General features: G+C 45.3%; 1 protein-coding gene across 1 annotated transcript in view; it reads right to left on the bottom strand.

Annotated features, from left to right (window-relative positions):
- Positions 1-21,599, bottom strand: part of LOC124613013 (titin) — a 475,930-nt gene that overhangs the window by 299,385 nt on the left and 154,946 nt on the right. The window contains exon 2 of the mRNA XM_047141586.1: positions 17,486-17,618. Within this exon, the coding sequence (XP_046997542.1) occupies positions 17,486-17,618 (133 nt within the window). The remainder of the gene's footprint in view (positions 1-17,485; positions 17,619-21,599) is intronic.

The following is a 21,599-nucleotide window of genomic DNA, read 5'->3' as shown; positions in this document are numbered from 1 at the left end:
GACCGTAGCGGTCGCGCGGTTCCAGACTGAAGCGCCTAGAACCGCTCGGCCACACTAGCCGGCGCCGACACGGTAGCTCAGCGTGTTCGGCCAGAGGGTTAGCTGCCCTCTGTAATAAAAAATCGATCAACAACGAACTTAAACGGATGTCTTACGACGTCCGCCCCGAACAAATGCAACGAACAAAAGCGAACAAAATGAGATGAAAAAAAAAGATGGTAGAGCACTTGCCTACGAAAGGCAAAGATCCCGAGTTCGAGTCTCGGTCCGGCACACAGTTTTAATCTGCCAGGAAGTTTCATATGAGCGCACACTCCGCTGCAGAGAAAACCTCATTCATGATAAGATGTTGTTTTTTTGGTGTCTCCATATTTTGTCCTACTCCTGTATGACCAGCAGTGCCTTTTTTAAATATCACCTTATATTTTTTGTAATCATCTTCCTCTCCTCAAGAGCTCTTCAGAAACGCATCACAGTCTACCATTCACATAATCATGACGTACTAAAAACGTATCACAAAAGTGAGTTTGATTCTCCTTGTACTAACTCACACTGCTGGTACCTGGAGTAACGTATTTCGTTCACGTGCTGGAGTAGATAATAAATACATGGAAAAACAACAAATAATCACAATGGTCGTTCACCCAACCGTCTTCAATCGACGTTTTGTGTGAGTACAATGTACACCACCGAAAAGGAGGCAGAAATGCTGCTTATCTATGGAGTAGCAGAACAGTAATTGCGATATTGTTTTGTTATTTAGCCGGCCGCGGTGATCTCGCGGTTCTAGGGGCTCAGTCCGGAGCCGCGTGACTGCTACGGTCGCAGGTTCGAATCCTGCCTCGGGCATGGATGTGTGTAATGTCCTTAGGTTAGTTAGGTTTAAGTAGTTCTAAGTTCTAGGGGACTGATGACCACAGATGTTAAGTCCCATAGTGCTCAGAGCCATTTTTTTTTGTTATTTATAATACGGGTACGTGCAGTACAATGCGGTTGTACTCCTACACGATACAGTGTGTACAGTAAAGGCAGTCCTCCATTAAAAACTGCATCATTAATTTTCTTTTATTGTCGTTGAAAGTAGGTGTAATGGTAAGCGGATAGAGAAACTGTACAGAGAGTGATATCCTGACAAGAATCCACCTTAACGACGAATTTTTTCTCGTCTTGTTGTGAAGCTTCAGGAAACAGGAAGCTTCAACTCAAGGCAATGTAATCATCGAAGTTACTGTACACGAAATAGCGTTTCAAAGTACTACGATACTACATGTACCGGTACAGTAAATAAGAGAATATTATTGCAGTTATTGTTCTGCAAACTTACATTCTAGAGTTTCATTGTGTTTCCATTTGTTTCTTTCTGCAGCAAGTCGACGAGTTACATTACCCCTGGCAAATAGCACTGTGTGCTATTACAAGAGAGTCAAAGTCATTTTTGTGTTACTTTGACAATAACGTCAAGTTTACGTCAGTGCTACACTGCGATGTTTTCGAACAGCTTTTGAGAAGAGGTAGCGGATCACCGAATAAAAAAAATGCTGTTCATATCTCCGTAATGAACAAATTTACAAGAAAGGCTGCAATTCTGGTTAATGCACCCTGGTAACAACATTTAGATACATTTATTATTTCGCTTTTGGACAAAAAGTTAATTTGTGGTGGTCATGAAAAATGAACACTCTGTGTATGACTGCAGTTCTCGTAACGCTTCATTGATCGTAAGGCGTTTGTACGTTATTTGTTGCAATTCTACTTGTTCCTTCATGTGCAGCGTGATTCACAGCCACCCAAGCCCAAACTGCGTTGTAAACAACTGTATCTGATGCATAAACTATAATTCATTCCCGGCCAAATCCTTCGCCTTTATCACTCGTATGTCACTCCACAAAACTTAGTTTTTCGTATTCGCCACCATTCATTCTTGTACACTCGAAGCTTCCTCGTTACTGGCGTCTGCACCGCCGCTCCCTGCTCCGCTTTTGTTAATATCTGTCAGTTTTGTGTTTCTGCCACTGTTGTTAGCATATACGGGGAGCGTTCAATAAGTAATGCAACACACTTTCTCCGAAAGCGAATTGGTTTTATACAGGATTCCAATACGTTGTTTTGGCTACAATACCTTATTTTTCAACATAGTCTCCATTCAGTGCGACTGCCTTACGCCACCCTATTGTGTAGCCTGTATGCACGCGTGGTACCTCTCTACTGGTCGACGTCGGAGCCAACGCCTTTCCATCGATAACCTCCCTATCACCCACGTGCTCCTTCCCGACGACTGCATTCTACATGGGGTCAAACAGGTGGAAGTCGGAAAGGGCGAGATGCGGTCTGTAGGGTGGATGAGGAAGAACAGTCAAATGTAGTTTGGTGAGCTCCTCTCGGCTGCGCAGACTTGTGTAGGGGTTTGCAATATTATGGAGAAGGAAAAGTTCGTTTGCATTTTTGTGGCGACGAACACGTTGAAGTCTTTTTTTTTTTCAGCTTCGTGAGGGTAGCACAATAATTTCTGGAAATTTGTGGTAAGTTCCTATGGGACCAAACTGCTGAGGTCATCGGTCCCTGGGCCTACACATTACTTAAACTAACTTATGCAAAGGACAAGACACACACACACCCATGCCCGAGGAGGGAGGACTCGACTTGAACCTCTGATGCGGGGTTGGGGGGGGGGGGGGGGGGCAGCCGCGCGAACCGTGACAAGGCGCCCAAGACCGCACTGTGGTAACAACACAATACGCTTCAGAGTTGATCGTCGCTCCATGAGGAAGGATATCAAACAGAATGATCATTTCAGAGTTTCAGAAGACCGTCGGCGTGACTTTACCGGTTGAGGGTGCTGCGCTGAACTGAGTTGGTGTGGCGCCACTCTATGGATTGTCGTTTTGGTCCCCATTCGAAGTGATGAACCCATATTTCATCACCTGTGACTTTGTTCGACAAAAGAAAGTCATGATCAGCTTCGTAACGCACAAGCGGTTCCGCACATATGGTCTTCATTGCTCTTTGTGGTCTTCTGTTAGGCGGCGAGGAATCCACCTTTGAGTGCCCCAGCTTGTGGACGAGTGTGTCAGTACAACCAATAGAGAAGTCCAAATGAGCAGGGAGAAATTTTATTGTGATCTGTCGATCACCTCGAATGAGAGTGTCCAACGTACCAACACTGTATGAGTCACAGCTGTTTGCTGTCGGTCGGCACACGAAAGATCGGTTTGGTTTGCGCGAACTTTTGCGAGATGCCTCTCCCAACGACTCACCGTGCTTTTGTTGACTGCCATGTTTCTGTAGACATTCGTTACAGTCCTACGAATATCTGCGATGTTCTGATTTTCCTGCCAAAAGAAAATCAAAGACAGCTCTGTCCTTGGAACGCACCTCCGTTACAAATGGTATTTTCAAAGCTACGTATATCGTCGCCACGAATCGGAACTTCGTGAAACTATAGGCGCTGAAGCGATAATATTCCACAATGTCCCACAACAAATTTCTCATTTTTTTTCATCAAAAACTGTTCGTGAAAAGAAACGTGTTGCATTACTTATTGAACACCCTTCGCATTTCAAATTTAGTTCTTTCCTATATATGTTCCAAAAGCAAAATTGGCTGTCCCAGCATTAAAGATAATTTTCTGGAAAGATTGACCGGTAAATAAATACTGTGAGGCCATATTCAGCACCACAGGCTTCTTATTCCAAAATCTGTCGTTTGACCATAAGCGTCCGAAAAAAAGCTTATATACTGCCTGGCTCCAATTACAGTGTAAGACATAGTGAGCAGACCAACCGGAGAGCCGGCCGCTTTGGTCTAGCGGTTCTGGCGCTGCAGTCCGGAACCGCAGGACTGCTACGGTCGCAGGTTCGAATCCTGCCTCGGGCATGGGTGTGTGTGATGTCCTTAGGTTAGTTAGGTTTAAGTAGTTCTAAGTTCTAGGGGACTTATGACCTAAGTAGTTGAGTCCCATAGTGCTCAGAGCCATTTTGAACCAACCGGAGTGGCCGAGCGGTTATAGGCGCCACAGTCTGGAACGGCGCGACCGCTATGGTCGCAGGTTCGAATCCTGTCTCAGGCATGAATGTGTGTGCTGTCCTTAGGTTAGTTAGGTTTAAGTAGTTCTAAGTTATAGGGTACTGGTGACCTCAGAAGTTAAGTCCCATAGTGCTCAGAGCCATTTGAACCATTTGAACATAGTGAGCAGCAGGCCATAATCAAACCAGTAATTAGCATTCAGTGTAACGGCGAGGCGAAGGATGCGAATAACGATCAAGACGTTAGATAACACTGTAAGTGTAAAGTTCTTTCGCTCATTAACTAAAACTTTGCTGCTTTAATTGAAGCAACGCAAATGTATCTATTCTTTATCCATAGATAATCATACCTAAATGAGATATCCCCGTCAACTAACACACACACACACACACACACACACACACAAGTGGATACTTTTACAATTATTTTTAATGTCTAAGAATTTATAGTAGCTAATGCCCGGTCAAACTAATAAGCGTGACCACCGTCAGAGGGCTGGACAGGCCTCGACGTGGCCGTTGCTAATTAGAAGGCACACACTTCTATTCCTGGCAGCAGCTTTTGGTTGAACTGACATAGGAAATGGCAGCCTCTGGCACTTTGTATCAGCACATTCCTTCGAGTACTTCTGTTTCAGATCGAAGGCGTCCCTCGCGCAGGGTGCAATCGATTCTGCCACGATTCGCGAGACGGGAGGGCTTGGCTGGCACCGCGCCTGCGCGTAGCTGGCCCCAGTGGGAGCCGCCACTCTCCACGTGTGCTCCACTTGCATCCGTTTTGCTGCCGGCATTACGCACTTCAGATTTCAATGCGATACTACAGACATTCGTTGCTTTCGTAATTACAGATAAATTGCAGGAGACTGTTGCCACGACTACACACGAAACAATATGCGTAATTTAGGTTTGCAATGAAGTACTTCTGTCAGCGACAGCAAACAACTAGGAAGATCGGTTCAACGGAATGGATAGAGCATGAAAAAAGGTTATAAGATGAACATAAATAAAACTAAAGCGAAGGATAACGAAATTTAGTCGAATTAAATCCCGTAATACTGAGGGAATTAGATTAGGAAACGAGACACTAACAGTAGTCGGCCAGTTTTACAACGCGGGCAACAAAATCACTAATGAGACAGAAATGAACAGAACTGAAACTGCAAGTGTCCATAGAAAGAAAAACTCTCATGGGAAAGAGAAATACTCGTATGTTAACAATTGATATTATTTTAGCTGTCACTAAGTATTTTCTGAAAGTACACCTATGACATAACGACACACCACGAAGGAGCTATGCAAATTGATCACAAACATATTCATAGAAGTATCAGTGATAAATGCAAAACTGAAATTGTAAACTTGGCGGCCGATGGATGAATGTATGACGCTGCAGTGCAGTTTCACGGCGCAACTGTCAAGGATAGTAAACAGAGGACATGTCGATTCCAACTCAATAAAGTCTAAGAATTTCATTCGGCGAACTCAGCTGGACAGTAACTATGTCAAGCAGATAGGCGCGTGAACAATATACGCAGGTTTCATCTTCTGACGGAGAAGGTGTAGTTGGGCCCAAAGAAGCTAATTGGAGTAATCGGCGAATCGCTCGACATTTGAATAGAAGCGATGCCACTGTTCCACGATGTTGATGTATTGGATGAACCATGGCCGAACACAGCGTTTAGAAAGAAGCGGTCGACCCAGAGAGACGACAGAAAGTGAGGATCGAGCAACCGTCAGAGAGGCACTCAGAACACCGGATTCATCGTCTCGAGCAACTAGTACTTTTGTGGTTACAAGAGTTCCAAATCAGTACCAACAATCCAGCTAACACGATGACTGTAGGTCGGGAGTAAAAAATGTCGGGGGGGGGGGGGGGGGGTGTACAGATATTGGGCAGCTCCTCATAAGCAGCACATTTCTGTTCCCTGTGCTAAGCCACGCTTGAGGTGGTGTAAACAGCGATGCCATTGGACAATGAATGACTGGAAATGAATGCTGTGGAGTGATGAATCACGCTATAGATTATGGCAGTCGATGAAAGGCTTTGTTTGGGTTTTGGAGAATGTCTGGAGAACATTACCTGCCATCATGTGCGGTGCCAACAGTGAAGGACGAAGGAGGTGGTGTTGCGGCGTTGAGTGTGGTTTTCGTGGTTAGGATAGGTTCCCTTATTGCGCTTAAAGACTAAATGCGGAAGGGTATGAAGACATTTTACAGCATTGTGTACTGCGTAGAGCAGAGGAACAGTTCGGAGACGATAACTGTATCAGAATCACAAGGCACCCTGTCATAAAACAGCACGTATGAGACAATGATCTGTGGACAATAAAATTCCTGAAATGGACTACCCTGCTCAGGATGCCGACGTGAACCCAATGGAATACCTTTGCGATGATTTATAATGTGCACTTCGCCCTAAACTCCAGCGTCCAATATCACTACCTTTTGTGGTTTAGACTCTTGAGGAAGAATGGGCTGCCATTCCTCCACAGACAGTCACACACCTCAGTGAAAATGTCACCAGCAGAACTCGTGTCCGCCATTAAAGCGAAGGGTTGACACACCTCATATTAATGTGCACAATAGGGTACTTCAATAAACAGGGCAAGTGGATGCAGGTTTTAGCAGTTATACTAATATTTCAAAGGACAGACTAGCGTGGAGAGCCGCATTAAACGTCCGAGGATTGAAGGCTGAACCAACCACCAACAAATAAAGGCTTTTGTGTTTATGAAAATGTGTCAGACGCATTTATAGAAAGTCTGGAATGAAGTTTTGTGCCTTGGATGGTGCCACAGTTAATGCGTATTACAGCAGCATCGTCACGGTGTGCGCAATGGGTTACGTACAACAGAGACTTTCACTTCACATATATTCAGCAGCTGCACGCATGCTTTGCCAGACGGACGACAATAACACACCGTAAATTTAAGCAGAAGCTATTTCTCTACAGCAACTTCAAAACATTTCAGTGTAATGGTGCTGACTGTGGGTGTATTTTTGAAATGTTCAGAGTGAAGTATTCAGATACGTTATTCATTAATTTTACTTCTGAGAGTACACTGACCAGACAGAACATTATAATCGCCGACCTGATATCGATATAAACCCGTCCAGGCGATAGCAGCGTCACCGGACGAGGAATGACTGCTAGTCAGACACACGCATGGTGCATGTAGTATCAATGAGCGAGCTGCCTGTCTGTAGAGAGGGCAAGGCGCGCGATCTACCTGAGTTTGATCGAGGGGAGATTATGATGGCCGCAGGCTCGGCACGAGCATTTCGGGAGCTGCAAGACTGCTGTGGTGAGTGTCTTCAAGATGTGGTGAAACCAATGTGAAACCACGTCCAAGACGTCATGGAGCCGGGTGGGCACCCTCACTACGAATGTCGGACGTCGTAGGCTGGGCAGACTTGTAAAACAAGACAGGCGGCGAACTGTGGCGGAACTTTAATGCTGGACAGAGTACAAGTGTGTGTGAAAACATAGTGCACCAAACACTCCTGGCGATGGGCGTCCGCAGTCGACGAGCAATGCATGTGCCAATGTTAACACTACATCTACAACCACGACTGAAATAGGCAGGTGACCATCGGTACTAGACGTTGGAGCAGGGCAGAGCGTTGGATGGTCTGATGAATCCCGATACCTTCTTCATCATGTCGATGGGAGGGCGCGAATCCGTCTTCTTCCAAGCGAAATGTTCCTTGACATCTGTACTGTGGGACGCAGACAAGCTGGAGGCGGCCCCATTATGCTCTGGGGAACATTCACATGGGCGTTCATGGGTCCAGGGGAACTTGTGCGAGGTATCACGACGACCAAGGAGTATCGTACACTGATTGCGGACCACATACACTCCTTCATGATGATCACGCTTCCCAGCAGCAGTGACATTTTTTAGCAAGAAATGCGCCATGTCAGAAGGCCAGGAGTGTGAAGGAGTCGTTCTAGGAACACACCGGCGAGTTCCAATTGATGTGCTGCCCCCCTCCCCCAACTCCCTATATCTGAATCCGATCGAACACAACTGCGATGTGATTGAACGTGGCGTCGCCCCCTCCCAGGAATTTACGGCAAGTAAGTGACTTGTGAGTGCAGATGTGGTGCCAACTCCCTCCAGCGACCTACCAAGGTCTCTAGCTTCCATGCCATAATGCGGCGCCACTGTTATTCGTGTCAAATATAGACATACCGGCTATTAGGTAGTTGGTCATAAGGTTCTGGCTGACAGCGTATTAACCTTCTCCCTAACTTCAGCAGACTGTACATAAGTTTCTCAGCTTAATGCTGTTGCGTTGTTTGTGTTATGGAGAGCCCTTCCTGTATACACATCTACTTATGCAAACGGCAAGCCGCTCTACAGTGCAAGACAGAAATCACATTGCGCTATTATTAGTCCCTAGCTCTTCTGTCTTATCTACATTTGGAGAAAAACTGCTGCTTCGAAAAAGAACAGGGAGAACACCAACAGCTTCCTCAGTCATATTCACTAGCAGCTATTTATCACTTTCTGACAGCTTAATATTTACAAATACTCATTAGTACTTTTTAAGAAAGTAGTTGACTACATTTGCAATAACCAAGGACTGTTTGCAGCACACTACTACTTCTCATGCAGAGTTATTATTATCATTGCTACTTGCTATGAAGCTAACAGGAATTTTCAATCCTTTAATAAAAATAGTCAGATCGTTTGTAGGGAAACCAATGAGCTACCTGTTAAATTTACTTCTCAGTCGGCGGGGATTGCCAGAGTCTTGCTTCATTTTAGTGAGAACTTATTGAAAACCTTGGCCCCAAACTAAGCAATTCCAGTCAGAACCATAGATAAGGATACATGAAAATCATTTCACTCGAGTTCTTCCACGTTTCACACCAAGTTAAAACATTCAATAATATCTCCCAGGCATTTACAGCTATATGGTTTATGGGTACGTCATGTTGATTTCATTGTCTGCACCTGAGTCGAAGAGAGAGTGGTCGAGTCGTAACACTGCTGCAGAGAATATGAGCTTTCATTCCTGTTCTGTCCACTGATACCAACACATCACAGATTGAACTGAAACGTAATAAAAATTCTTATGAAATCGATTATAAAACCATTGCAACGACCGGGAGAGCGGTGTGCTGACCATACGCCCCTCCTATCCGCATCCTCATCTGAGGATGACACGGCGGTCGGATGATCCCGACGGGCAACTTGTGGCCTGAAGGCGGAGTGCTTTTTTTTTTATGAAATCGATTCGATCTCATTTCGGGCTGGTGGAAATACCTAGCATCGCAGAAGAAATATCTGAAACTGCACATTTCTAGCACATTAAAGAAGTGACAGTCTGGTAGGCCATCACCTAAGACATCCAGAAGCTTTGAACTTTGTACTGGAGAAAACACTGCAAGAGAAACATGGGGTAGCAATGGACATGAATCTGGAACACGAAACATGGAATATGTAGGCCGTTAGAAAAAATGGCTACGAAGATCGCTTTATGCAGGTTATGAGGACCTCTGTCCTCAAACTATTGGTATATTGCTGACAAAAAAACGTATCCGACACTCTTTTAAGATTCATCCATGTCAAACGTGCGAGGCAAAAAAGGCTGTTTTAGACTGCTATCAGACTTAGGAGATCAGTTCCTCTGAGTCTGTATTGGAGGTGCGTATGGCTAGACACCGTGCTTCAGGACTATAACGATCGCTTTCAGGACAGGACCCTCCGTATCGTCTTCAAGGTCATTAGCTGTTCGCACCAAGCTGAGTAGACCCGTCCTCCTTCAGCCCCTTAAGAACTTATCCGCTGTACCGGCGATCGATCCGATTCTCATGCGTTAAACACGCTGGTCACTCAGATACTATGGTAGACAGACGTAAGTATCTACTTTTTTTCATTCTTATTAGTTTTCTGTACCACTTAAACCCATTTAAGTTATTATGAGAAGGTTAGAGTAGTATTCTAAGCATGTAGAACAGAGGCCTACTGAGAGGTCCGTCATTAGCCTTAAATCCGTTTTTGTTATTATGGGAAGGATAGAGCAGTATTCTAAGCATGCAGAACAGACATTTAATGGGAGGTCCGTCGTCAGCCTAACTGACGGGTTCTACTGTATGTCCGTGTTCCATATACCGAAAGCAGTGAATCAATTGTTAAAATATTGGACGCGATCTCACTCAGATACCATACTTTCAGCAAATTACATCCAGATCAAATGAAGCGTGGGTCCCGTGATGATATCACCACTGCGCCTTATTACGTTTCTGAAACAGGAAGAGTTATTCGTGTATCTACGACATACACCAAAGCAATACCACGTACATACTTTTACACACCATATTACTCTCCTTTTCACAGAACGAATACTAAAAATCAGATAACAACCGTCCTGAGCATATTGCGCCTCAAACAGTTTCTGAAAACACGGCTGTCCTATCAGGCACACGTTTCCTTTGACTGGGCTGTACCTAGGAATGCAAACAGTTATGACACGGTCGTTATGAAAAAATTTTTATTAATCACGGTGCTCTTCGCTGTAAATCTTATTGCCTTATATTTATAGAATATGAGACCAAATAAGGACTCCTTTGCAAGCAACGAGCTCTCTGTATCTGCTCAAGTAGAAATATTCTCGGGCAGAGACAGCGTTGGATTCGATGATACTAGTTCTTTTGTGTTGCCGAATAATAGCCCACTCAAATGTAAACTAGTTCTAGCGAACAGTTTTCGTTATAGGGTTTCTCAAAATAGTTACACTGTGTATATTTCATTCGCGTGCACAAATGGGTGTGCAGTGACGTCAAAAGATCTTTGGTTTGGACATCATAAAGCTCTTTGTTTTGGATGTTTTGTGGCCGACAGAAATTCATTCAGAGTTGACGAAGGTTTATGAGTTTCATTGTCAACAGTACAGAAATGGACGGAATTTCTGTTGAAAATGAGCCACGTAGAGGACATACCGAACAAAGAAATTACTGGTGAAAATATCGAGATAGTAAGTGCACAGTACTGTATCGGTTCGCACATAAAGGTGTATGGAAAGTACGATGTCACAATTATATCAGAAGAAAGAGTCTGCTACATTTTGCGCTAGTATTTAGCCATGAAGCAACAATGTGAAAGATGGGCACACGTTAGATGTTCCGATCTTTCTTTTAAATTTCATCTGATTTTCTTTGCCAATGTCGATTTTTTTTTTTTTTTTTTTTTTTTTTTTTTTTTTTTTTTTTTTTTTTTTTTTTTTTTTTTACCATAGATGAGACATGGCTTCCTCAGTTTACTCCAGCAACCAAAATAGTTGGTGAAATGTGATGGCCGTGCACTAAGAAGTGTGATGTCAGGTCTACTGCCGGAAAAGGTAGGAAACAAAGAAGAGTAGGATTTAACAGCCCGTAGACAGCGAGCTTATTAGAGGCCGAGCACAAGCTCAGGTTAGGGAAGAATGAGAGAGAAAATCGACCGTTTTCTTTTCGAAGGAAGTTTCGTGGCACTTGACTTAAGCTATTTAGGGAAACCAAGGAAAGCCTAAACCTGGGCGGCCAGACGTGGATTCGAACCGCGTTCCTTCCAAATGCAAGTCCAGGGAAAGATAAAGGTCAGGATGGGAGCGGAATGGAGGGTTAACGTATTTACTGGTAAAAGTACGGCCAGTGTTTCTTGGAACATATAGGAATTCTTCTTCTTGATAGCCTGCAAAGGAGAACATAGGAGCTACTACGCAAGTCTTCCGCTCCAATACAAAAAAAATGTAGGAGAGAATGCCTGGATTTTATAACAAAAGACTGGACAAATGTGAGTAGGACTCCCGCTCTGAGGGTTCCGTACAGACTTAATTATGTAAGTAGATGATAATATTGGCCCGCCCAGTTGGCCGTGCGGTCTAACGCACGGTTTTCCGGGCGGGAAGGAGCGCCGGTCCCCGGCACGAATCCGCCCGGCGGATTTGTGTCGAGGTCCGGTGAGCCGACCAGTCTGTGGACGGTTTTTAGGCGGTTTTCCATCTGCCTCGGCAAATGCGGGCTGGTTCCCCTTATTCCGCCTCAGCTACACTATGTCGGCCATTGCTGCGCAAACAAGTTCTCCACGTACGCGTACACCACCATTACTCTACCACACAAACATAGGGGTTACTCTCGTCTGGTGTGAGACGTTCCATGGGGGGGGGAGGGGGGAGGGGGGAGGAGGGGGGAGGGGGGAGGAGGAGGGGAGGGGGGAGGAGGGGGGGAGGGGGGGGCACCGGGGCCCAAACTGCACAATAGCCCTTGGTTCGGTGTGGGGCGGCGGAGGGGTGAAGTGGACTGCGGTAGTCGTCGTGGGGGTGCGGACCACTGCGGCTGCTGCGGGGACAGAGACTCACCGTCGTTTCTAGGTCCCCGGCTAACATAACATAACATAGATGATAATAATAATTTCGTGTGGCTCAGTGGATCGGTGCAAGTCTTTCTATTGGACTCCACTTCGGGGACTTGCGTGTCCCTAACCGGGGAAATGGGGCCTACAGTTTAATTAGGAATCCAAAACACGTGCTGTTTCTGGTGATTCCACACATCGTTGAAAAATGAAGGCAAGGTGAGCTGATGCGGCGTTGTGCTATCGTTGGATTTTCCGACTGACTGGCGTCCCTGCACGAGGCTCGAGTGCCGCACTGATTCGCTCGGTTTATCACTGTTTACGTGTGAGAAACAGGCGGGAGCCGTGCCGCGGTTTGGCAGTCGGTGTGGGTACGAGGCGGCAGCAGGTACGAACTGAGGGGGCAGGGTGTTGACGTGGTGGCCATTGGGGGGCTCTTGGTATATTCGGAGCCGTATGCACGATAGCATCCACTGTGTCTGGTTTCTGGGTTTTAGAGAGAGAGTGCGCCAGCAGTTTGTCTTCTGGAATGTTCTCGCCGTGTGCAGTTTGGATGCTGGCGGCCGGAATAGTGCTTCGAATGATGGCATGTGGAGTACTAAAGAAGTAATGATGCGTATTGTGTTTATTCCCTCAGTAGACCAAGAGTGTGGAGTTTGAAAAATGAGGCTTTAACATGTCGTTTTGTAGGGCGGGCAATCACAGCCAAATTTCGACATTTTTCCAAAGAAAATTCATTGGCTGTATCAATGATTTTTATTAGATCTGCGACCGGCTTCACACCACTTATCGGTGCATCCTAAGGCAATCTGTACAGAAAATAACATAATAAGAGCTCATATAAACTATTCGATCCCCCAGTTCTGAGGTATAAACTGAACTTTTAAACAACCAGTTTTTTTTAAATAAACATAAGGAATATACGTAAGTAATAGTTTATCAAATGTTCAGCACCCCCCACTCTACACACCTTGTACACGTCATCCGGCCTGTGTGAGCGCTTTCCGGGTTTCGGCCAGTCAGTCAGGCCGTGTCCACTGCCGCGCGGCTCCTCTGAGCTTGCACGGTAAGTTCTGATATGTTTACATGACCCTAATTCCGCTGTTTATTGATGCTAATGTTTGCGCTCTTAGTCGTTCGTGTTTACGGGAGTTTTACCAGCAACGTATTTTATTTTTATTTTCTAGGTCATTGCCGCTGCCATCATTTAAAAAAACATTTTAAAAATGATTTTTAAATTTTAATTACCGCTTTCACCAGATGACGGTATATTGGACGAGAATGGTGGGGAATGGCTACAGGTCAATGTTCAACGTTACCATGTTATAAATAGCGTATGTGAGTACTTTGCCGGCCGGAGTGGCCGAGCGGTCCTAGGCGCTACAGTCTGAAACCGCGCGACCGCTACGGTCGCAGGTTCGAATCCTGTCTCAGGCATGGATGTGTGTGACGCCCTTAGGTTAGTTAGGTTTAAGTAGTTCTAAGTTCTAGGGGACTGATGACCCTAGAAGTTAAGTCCCATAGTGCTCAGAGCCATTTGAACTATTTTGTGGGTACTTTCTTACCTAATTCAAAAAACTGGTTGTTTAAAAGTTCGATTTATACCTCAGAATTGGGGGTTCGAATTGTTTAAATGAGCTCTTATTATATTATTTTTTGTACAGATTGCCTGACGATGCACCGATAAGTGGTGCGAAACCGGTCGCAGATTTAATAAAAATCATTGATACAGCCAGTGCGGAATTTTCATTGCAAAAATGAGGCTTTCTTGCAATTACTGTCACCTGTTTGAAGCCGCGAGTGTAACTTTGCTGATTTGCTATGTGTGTATAAGAAGTGTTGTACGGCAGGTGGTCTGTTAGAATCTCCGAGTCAGTCTCGGGTTACATGAACGTTTACTTAGATGGACCACTGACTGAAGTGGTAAATTTGTCTTTGAACTGTTCTTCTACGCTAGCCGGCCGGTGTGGCCGTGCGGTTCTAGGCGCTTTAGTCTGGAACAGCGTGACCGCTCCGGTCGCAGGTTCGAATCCTGCCTCGGACATGGATGTGTGTGGTGTCCTTAGGTTAGTTAGGTTTAATTAGTTCTAAGTTCTAGGCGACTGATGACCTAAGAAGTTAAGTCGCATAGTACTCAGAGGCCATTTTTTTTTTTTTTTCCTTCCACGATTCTGCCGGCGTTACTTAATGTACACTGCTGTTTCCATTTGTTGTTCGTTAGCTTTAAGTCATTCCTTATCAGTTGCAAGTTTGTCAGCTTTTGAAGTTTTAAACTAATGTTCTTTTGGAATTGTTTTAGATGGGTTTAAGTCTTGAGTGTCTGAAACCTCAGTCTTATCTGTAAACGTTAAACCTGAAGTCCGAGACAGGAGCTTTAGCTTATATCTATTATTCTGTAGTTTAAAAAGAGCATTCGATGTCTACTGGTAAATCCTATCGATGTCTATTGGTTATTCTTTTACATTAGCTGTTTTAGTACAGTAATTGAAATTTCTGCTTATAATTAAAAGGTTTAAGCGTTATTCACTTAACTTAGAGTTATTTAATTGCTTAGTGAATGTTACATTTATTAAATCTTCAAAGACCTGAAGACGTTATTGCCGGAGCTTTGTGATGTGTATGCTACTTGTTGACAGTCCTGACTTGCGAGCTATGATACTGTAATGACGCGGCGCTTGCCATCGTGTACGTACTTCTGTATTTCGGCCTGTGCATGTACTGGGACGGCGATGCGTCTGCTGTGGCCGTTAGCTCTCGCTGGAGTTGTGTTTCCCGCTGCAGCTGGCAAATCAATTAAGTTTTCCCGATATTCCATTTGATCGGTGGTTTTAAGTTACTGCCCTGTTCAGCTTGCCCTATCTTGTGACCTAACGTAACAAACCTTAAAATCTACTTGCTGTACTTGCGTTAACGAACATTTATGTACTTAAGTTTTTGAACGTTTAAATTCCGTGTGTAATTCATTGCCCTTGGTAGTCAGCTGGCCTGACTTGGTTGCATACTTCTTATAATTCACTGGAAGGTTACCAGACTTAAAGATGTAAATTTACCCTCTCTCTTGGAGGATTGATTCTTGTGCTTGGTTGTTGTGCAATTTAAATGAGGAACCTTTACTTAATTCCACTGTTATACTTGTGTGGGTTTTATTTAAGGGCCTTACGGCCGTTTAAATTTTTGGATTACCTAAACTTGCTGTATGCTGAGTTCTAAGAGTGGTCTCTGCGGGGGGTATGGGTGGCTTCGAACTACTTATTGTGATAATCGGTAGTTATTTCAATTATTATTTCTCCGCTTTAAATTTGCTTGTGTCAGTGAAGCTAGTCGTTTAAAATAATATTTCTCTTGTCTTAAAGACTGCTTATGTAAGGAAAACTTGCTGTTCATTATTATGTCAGATGCAACAGAAGATTGTGGTTTTATTTTGAAATAAATTTGTAATTTCTTAAGGAAAAATGATGTGCTCAGCCTGGGTTCTCCCTTCCACGTCTCCTATCCTTTGTCCATCGTATGTTCGGACGTTTCACTAGGTTAAAACGAACATTGGACACTCCGTAGTCCAAGAGATATTCGGGTCCCCGACCTCTCCGTTTGCAGACATATGCCTTACCGCTAAACCTTCAGGCTTGGCGCGTGTATAGCTAATTCATCTATAGGTTCTGATGAGTGAGTTTACGAGTACCGAAATATGTGACATAAATGGCCATCTTTTGACTGCATTGACGTAGAAGCTGAAATTTTTCGCATCTACGAGGGAGCGTAGACACTAGCATGTGACAAATTTCGCCTTGATACCTGTGTGCTGAAAAAAGGGATGTTAGACGGACAGACTGACACACAGACAGATAGACAACAAAGTGATCCTATGAAGGTTCCGTTTTTACCGGTCGAGGTATGGAACATTAAAAATAAATCCTGTTTCATCAGGACAATACTCACGTCGAAGAGCTACTTTGGCGATGGTTAACGGGCTGATTTGAAATTTGAATTGCTGCAATATACAGGGTGATCCAAAAGTGCCTTAACATTTGAAAGTTCAATACTTCATGGAACAAAGTAGTTAGAGAGGTAAAAATTCACATATATGCTATAAATGACATGAGATCCTACTGAAACAAAAATAAAGTGCCCAAAATAACCAATAGATGCCGCTTAATATGATACAAAAGCAATAATTAACATAACAATTGATTTTTAGCGCAAACGATGTTCTTTATAGCAAATGATCAACTTGTCGGCCGTTATTCAACAACAGTAGTCGCAGTCGCGGGACAATGTTGTGAACAGCACTGCACAGCTTATCAGTAGGTCTGGTGAGAAAGTGTCATCGGATGTTGCCTTTTAGTATCCCTTATAAGGTCAAACGATGGCGGCAGAAATGCGACTTCAGGTAACCCCACAACCAATAATCACACAGATTGAGGTCTGGGTACCATGGAGGCCAAGCATGTCGAATGTGGTGGCTCAGCAGGCGATTCTCACAAAACTACGTGCGCAAGAGATCTTTCACACGCGTAGCAACATGAAGTGGAGCACCGTTCTGCGTAAAAGTCGTACCTTACAGCACGTGCTTATCAGCCAGGCTAGAGAACATCTGAGTCAGTCTCTCACTACACCTCATTTGATACGCGATTCTCAAGCGGAAGCACTGAGGTGTTGCTGTCCAACGCCAACTGCTGGGCAGTTTTTGCACTCGTTTCTGGTTTCAATAAAATCCTATGTCATTTCAGGCATGGTTGCCAATTTTTACCTCTCTACCTGCACTACTCCGTGAATTAGTGCATTTTCGAATGTTAACAGACTCTTGAGTCACCCTGCACCACCTAGTCTTCAGATTTGGCTCCTTTTGGCTTCTACTTGTACTTATGTACAGCATAAAAATTTGTGCCTGAAATTTGTTTTTGGTCAAATGAAGTAGTTCTGGAAAGTAAATATGGGATTGTAATCTATTCCAAGAAGAAACGCTAGTCAAAGACCACAGGTCTCAAATGGGACGTTGATAAACAAAAGCGTTTTTTAACTACAAGTACAACTTAACACTGTTAGGCTGTGATTTTTTTCTGCTTGGCCCGGTATCTGGTCTCGGAGGGCCCAAAGGACTCACTGGAAGGCAGCAGCACTGACCTGGGCTCAGCGAGCGGGTCGAACGGCGGTCCATCGACGTGTGTCCACGGGTAGCCGCCGCGCAGCCGCTGGCGCCGCACCTCCTCGAACAGGTACGTCTGCGGAGGGATCTTGGGCCGCGGCTGCCCGCCCGCTGTGGAACACATGAGAACGCTCGCACTCTCGCCACCAGACTGGCTGCTCGCTTATCGGACGCCGGCGTCGGGCGCCGGGCGCGCGTCGTCTCTGCTGTCATCTGCTGCGCTGCACCCAGGGCGTCTGTGCGATCTCTCTGAAAGGCGAAGAGGCGCGCCGCCAATGCTGCGCCGCGCCGCGCACCGCCGCGCCACGCCGTTCGATATTCTCCCGCCGCACGCACGCTGCGCCGCCGCCGCCGCCGCCGCTGCTGCCGTATTCAAGTCAGCCGGCGGCGCGCGCTCTCAAAATTTCGCAATCGCACTCCAGCCGTGACTGCCGTCGCAGCAGCCGTCCCAAGTAGATGCCATTACATCATGGTGAACAAGGGCTTAGAAGGACTGTAGATCGACAGCAGGAAGCCTGTCAGTTTGTGGCGCAATTACCCATTCAGACGCAAATTTCAGGAGCCTCATGTGTCTGCGATGCTGGCAGGTACGATGGAGAGACGTCTACAGACGTTGAAGTAACCTCTGGTGTACCACAGGGGAGTGTTATGGGACCATTGCTTTTCACAATATATATAAATGACCTAGTAGATAGTGTCGGAAGTTCCATGCGGCTTTTCGCGAATGATGCTGTAGTATGCAGAGAAGTTGCAGCATTAGAAAATTGCAGCGAAATGCAGGAAGATCTGCAGCGGATAGGCACTTGGTGCAGAGTGTGGCAACTGGCCCTTAACATAGACAAATGTAATCTATTGCGAATACATAGAAAGAAGGATCCTTTATTGTATGATTATATGATAGCGGAACAAACACTGGTAGCAATTACTTCTTTAAAATATCTGGGAGTATGCGTACGGAACGATTTGAAGTGGAATGATCACTTAAAATTAATTGTTGGTAAGGCGGGTGCCAGGTTGAGATTCATTGGGAGAGTCCTTAGAAACTGTAGCCCATTAACGAAGGAGGAGGCTTACAAAACACTCGTTCGACCTATACTTGAGTATTGCTCATCAGTGTGGGATCCGGACCAGGTCGGGTTGACAGTGGAGATAGAGAAGATCCAAAGAAGAGCGGCGCGTTTCGTCACAGGGTTATTTGGTAACCGTGATAGCGTTACGGAGATGTTTAACAAACTCAAGTGGCAGACTCTGCAAGAGAGGCGCTCTCCATCGCGGTGTAGCTTGCTGTCCAGGTTTCGAGAGGGTGCGTTTCTGGATGAGGTATCGAATATATTGCTTCGCTCTACTTGTACCTCCCGAGGAGATCACGAATGTAAAATTAGAGAGATTCGAGCGCACACGGAGGCTTTCCGGCAGTCGTTCTTCCCGCGAACCATACGCGACTGGAAGAGGAAAGGGAGGTAATGACAGTGGTACTTAAGTGCCCTCCGCCACACACCGTTGGGTGGCTTGCGGAGTATAAATGTAGATGTACTTCAAAGTTCAAATTTTTGTTACAAAGGAAGCACACCAGACAAAAAAAATTGGTCATCCCCCAGGAGACATCACACTAAGACCATGTCTCTAGTCCTGATGATGGCCCCTATACGGCGAGGAAGAAAGCTCACAACTTTCTTCATGTACGCCGTATCCAGCTGAAATCACTCACTCGTAACTAGGTCCCGTAGAGCTATCAAAATGAGATGATCTTGGCTGTTGCATTTAATCCGCTGTTTGAAATACTCCCAGGTATTTTTACAGGTTTAAGAGAGGGTGATTTCACGGGCCATTCAAGGGGCGATAGGGCGCCTGACTATTCGTCAAACCAGAAAACGTGTAGCCCTCTGAACACGGTTGTTGCTATCTTACGAGACAGAATCCCTCTTTCCCCTTTTCGTGGCCTTATCCCGTGTCTTACAGGGTCGGTATGTTAATGTGGACTTGGCAGTGTTAGTAGCAGAGGGCAGCCAAATGCCCTTGCTGTCGCCATCTCCTTCCTCTCTCCTACCCCGACTTGCGACTCAATTTGTGTGCCCCACCTGCCTGTGTCTAGTGCTATCCCACTTGAAATTTGGTATAGACGCGGAACATGGGTACCAGCCTGGTATTCACCTACTCAGATGTGGGAAACCGCCTAAAAACCACATCAAGGCCAGAAGGCACACCAGGCCTCGTCGTTAATCTGTTAGGCGGATTCAGTTTAAACGCCCCGTTGGCCCGTCGCTGCGTCCCACGCGTTGCATGTGTTGAAAAGATGTAGCGTTTTGATGCGTCGGACCATGCTAAGCGTCTCCATTCAGATGTTCTCGAGCCCCTTTGAGCTCTACGAGCCGATGTAACAGCCTTTTTCAGGTACTCGTCTAAATTTCTAAACTTTCTTTCGCAAAAAGTCCCTTGGAAACAGGTAGAAATGGACCTGTATTCACAGGTAGAAGCAATTGCTATTGTGTTTGAAACTGACTGGTACCGAAACTACGTGAGACTCGTCTCCGGCCTCTATGGGTCAGGATCTTTTTAAAACCACTGTACTTGCACTACGTTTTACGGCTGCGAGTGATACACCATTGCCGGCCGGTTTGGCCGAGCAGTTCTAGACGCTTCAGTCCGGAACCGCGCGACCGCTACGGCCACAGGTTCAAATCCTGCCTCGGGCATGGATGCGTGTGATGTCCTTAGGTTAGTTAGGTTTAAGTAGTTTTAAATGGTTCAAATGGCTCTGAACACTATGGGACTTAACATCTGAGGTCATCAGTCCCCTAGAATTTAGAACTTCCATTCGAAGGCCACCCTAACCCCTTGCCTACATGTCCGTGCTTGTACATCCACAACAGATTCGCGATGGGTTGCATATACGGGAGGGCGCTTGAAAAGTCCGTGCAAAGTCCGAGAGATGGCACGACCGGCGCGTATTGAGGTCATGTTTAGTTAGTGCCATCTTTGGAAAGAAGGCAGACCAAGTTTCAGCCATATTCGTCTATTTATTTGTGTTTGGCATTCGTGTGAATAAAGGAAGTCGAGTGACTGTCAAAAAATGGATGAAGAAGAATTTAGTGTGGTGATTAAACATTACTTTATGAAAGGCAAAACGCCTCAAGAGACTAAAGAGAAGCTTGATAAACATTACGGTGCCTCTGCACCTCCGATTAGAACAGTTTATCAGTGGTTTCAAAATTTTCGGAGTGGCCATACGGGCACAAGCGACGTTGAACGTTCTGGACACCCTGTGGAGGTTACAAGTCCAGAAATCATTGATAAAATCCATGATATGGCGATGAGTGACAGAAGAGTTAAGGTGTGTGACATTCCTAGTCCTGTGGGCATCTCGAATAAATGGGTACATAATATTTTGCATAAACACTTGGACATGAGAAAGCTATCTGCAAGATGGGTTCCGAGATTGCTCACGCTTGACCAAAAACGGAATCGTGTGAAGAGTTGCAAGGATGGTTTGCAGCTGTTCAGGAAGAATCCGCAGGACTTAAAGCGTCATTTCGTCACTGTGGATGAAACATGGCCGGCTGCGGTGGTCTAGCGGTTCTAGGCGCTCAGTCCGGAACCGCGCGACTGCTACGGTCGCAGGTTCGAATCCTGCCTCGGGCATGGATGTGTGTGATGTCCTTAGGTTAGTTAGGTTTGAGTAGTTCTAAGTTCTAGGGGACTGATTACCACAGATGTTAAGTCCCATAGTGCTCAGAGCCATTTGGACCATTTTTGATGAAACATGGATACATTACTATACGCCAGAGATCAAACAACAATCTAAACAATGAGTTACCAATGGAGAATCTGCACCAAAAAGGCGAAGATTATGGCGACTGTGTTTTGGGATTCACAAGGGATAATCCTCATCGACTATCTGGAAAAGGATAAAACTATTACAGATGCATATTCTTCATCGTTATTGGACCGTTTGAAAACCGAGCTGCAAGAGAAACGCCAGCGATTGGACCGCAAAGTCCTTTTTCATCACGATAATGCACCAGCGCACACCTCAGCAGTTGTGGTCGCAAAATTAATGGAAATAGGATTCCAACTCGTTTCACATCCCCCCTG

Source organism: Schistocerca americana, chromosome 1 (genome assembly GCF_021461395.2).
Source record: "Schistocerca americana isolate TAMUIC-IGC-003095 chromosome 1, iqSchAmer2.1, whole genome shotgun sequence".
Classification (NCBI taxonomy): Eukaryota; Metazoa; Arthropoda; class Insecta; order Orthoptera; family Acrididae; genus Schistocerca; species Schistocerca americana.
The sequence above is the reverse complement of the archived record's forward strand: the minus strand, read 5'-3'. Positions and strand labels throughout refer to the sequence as shown.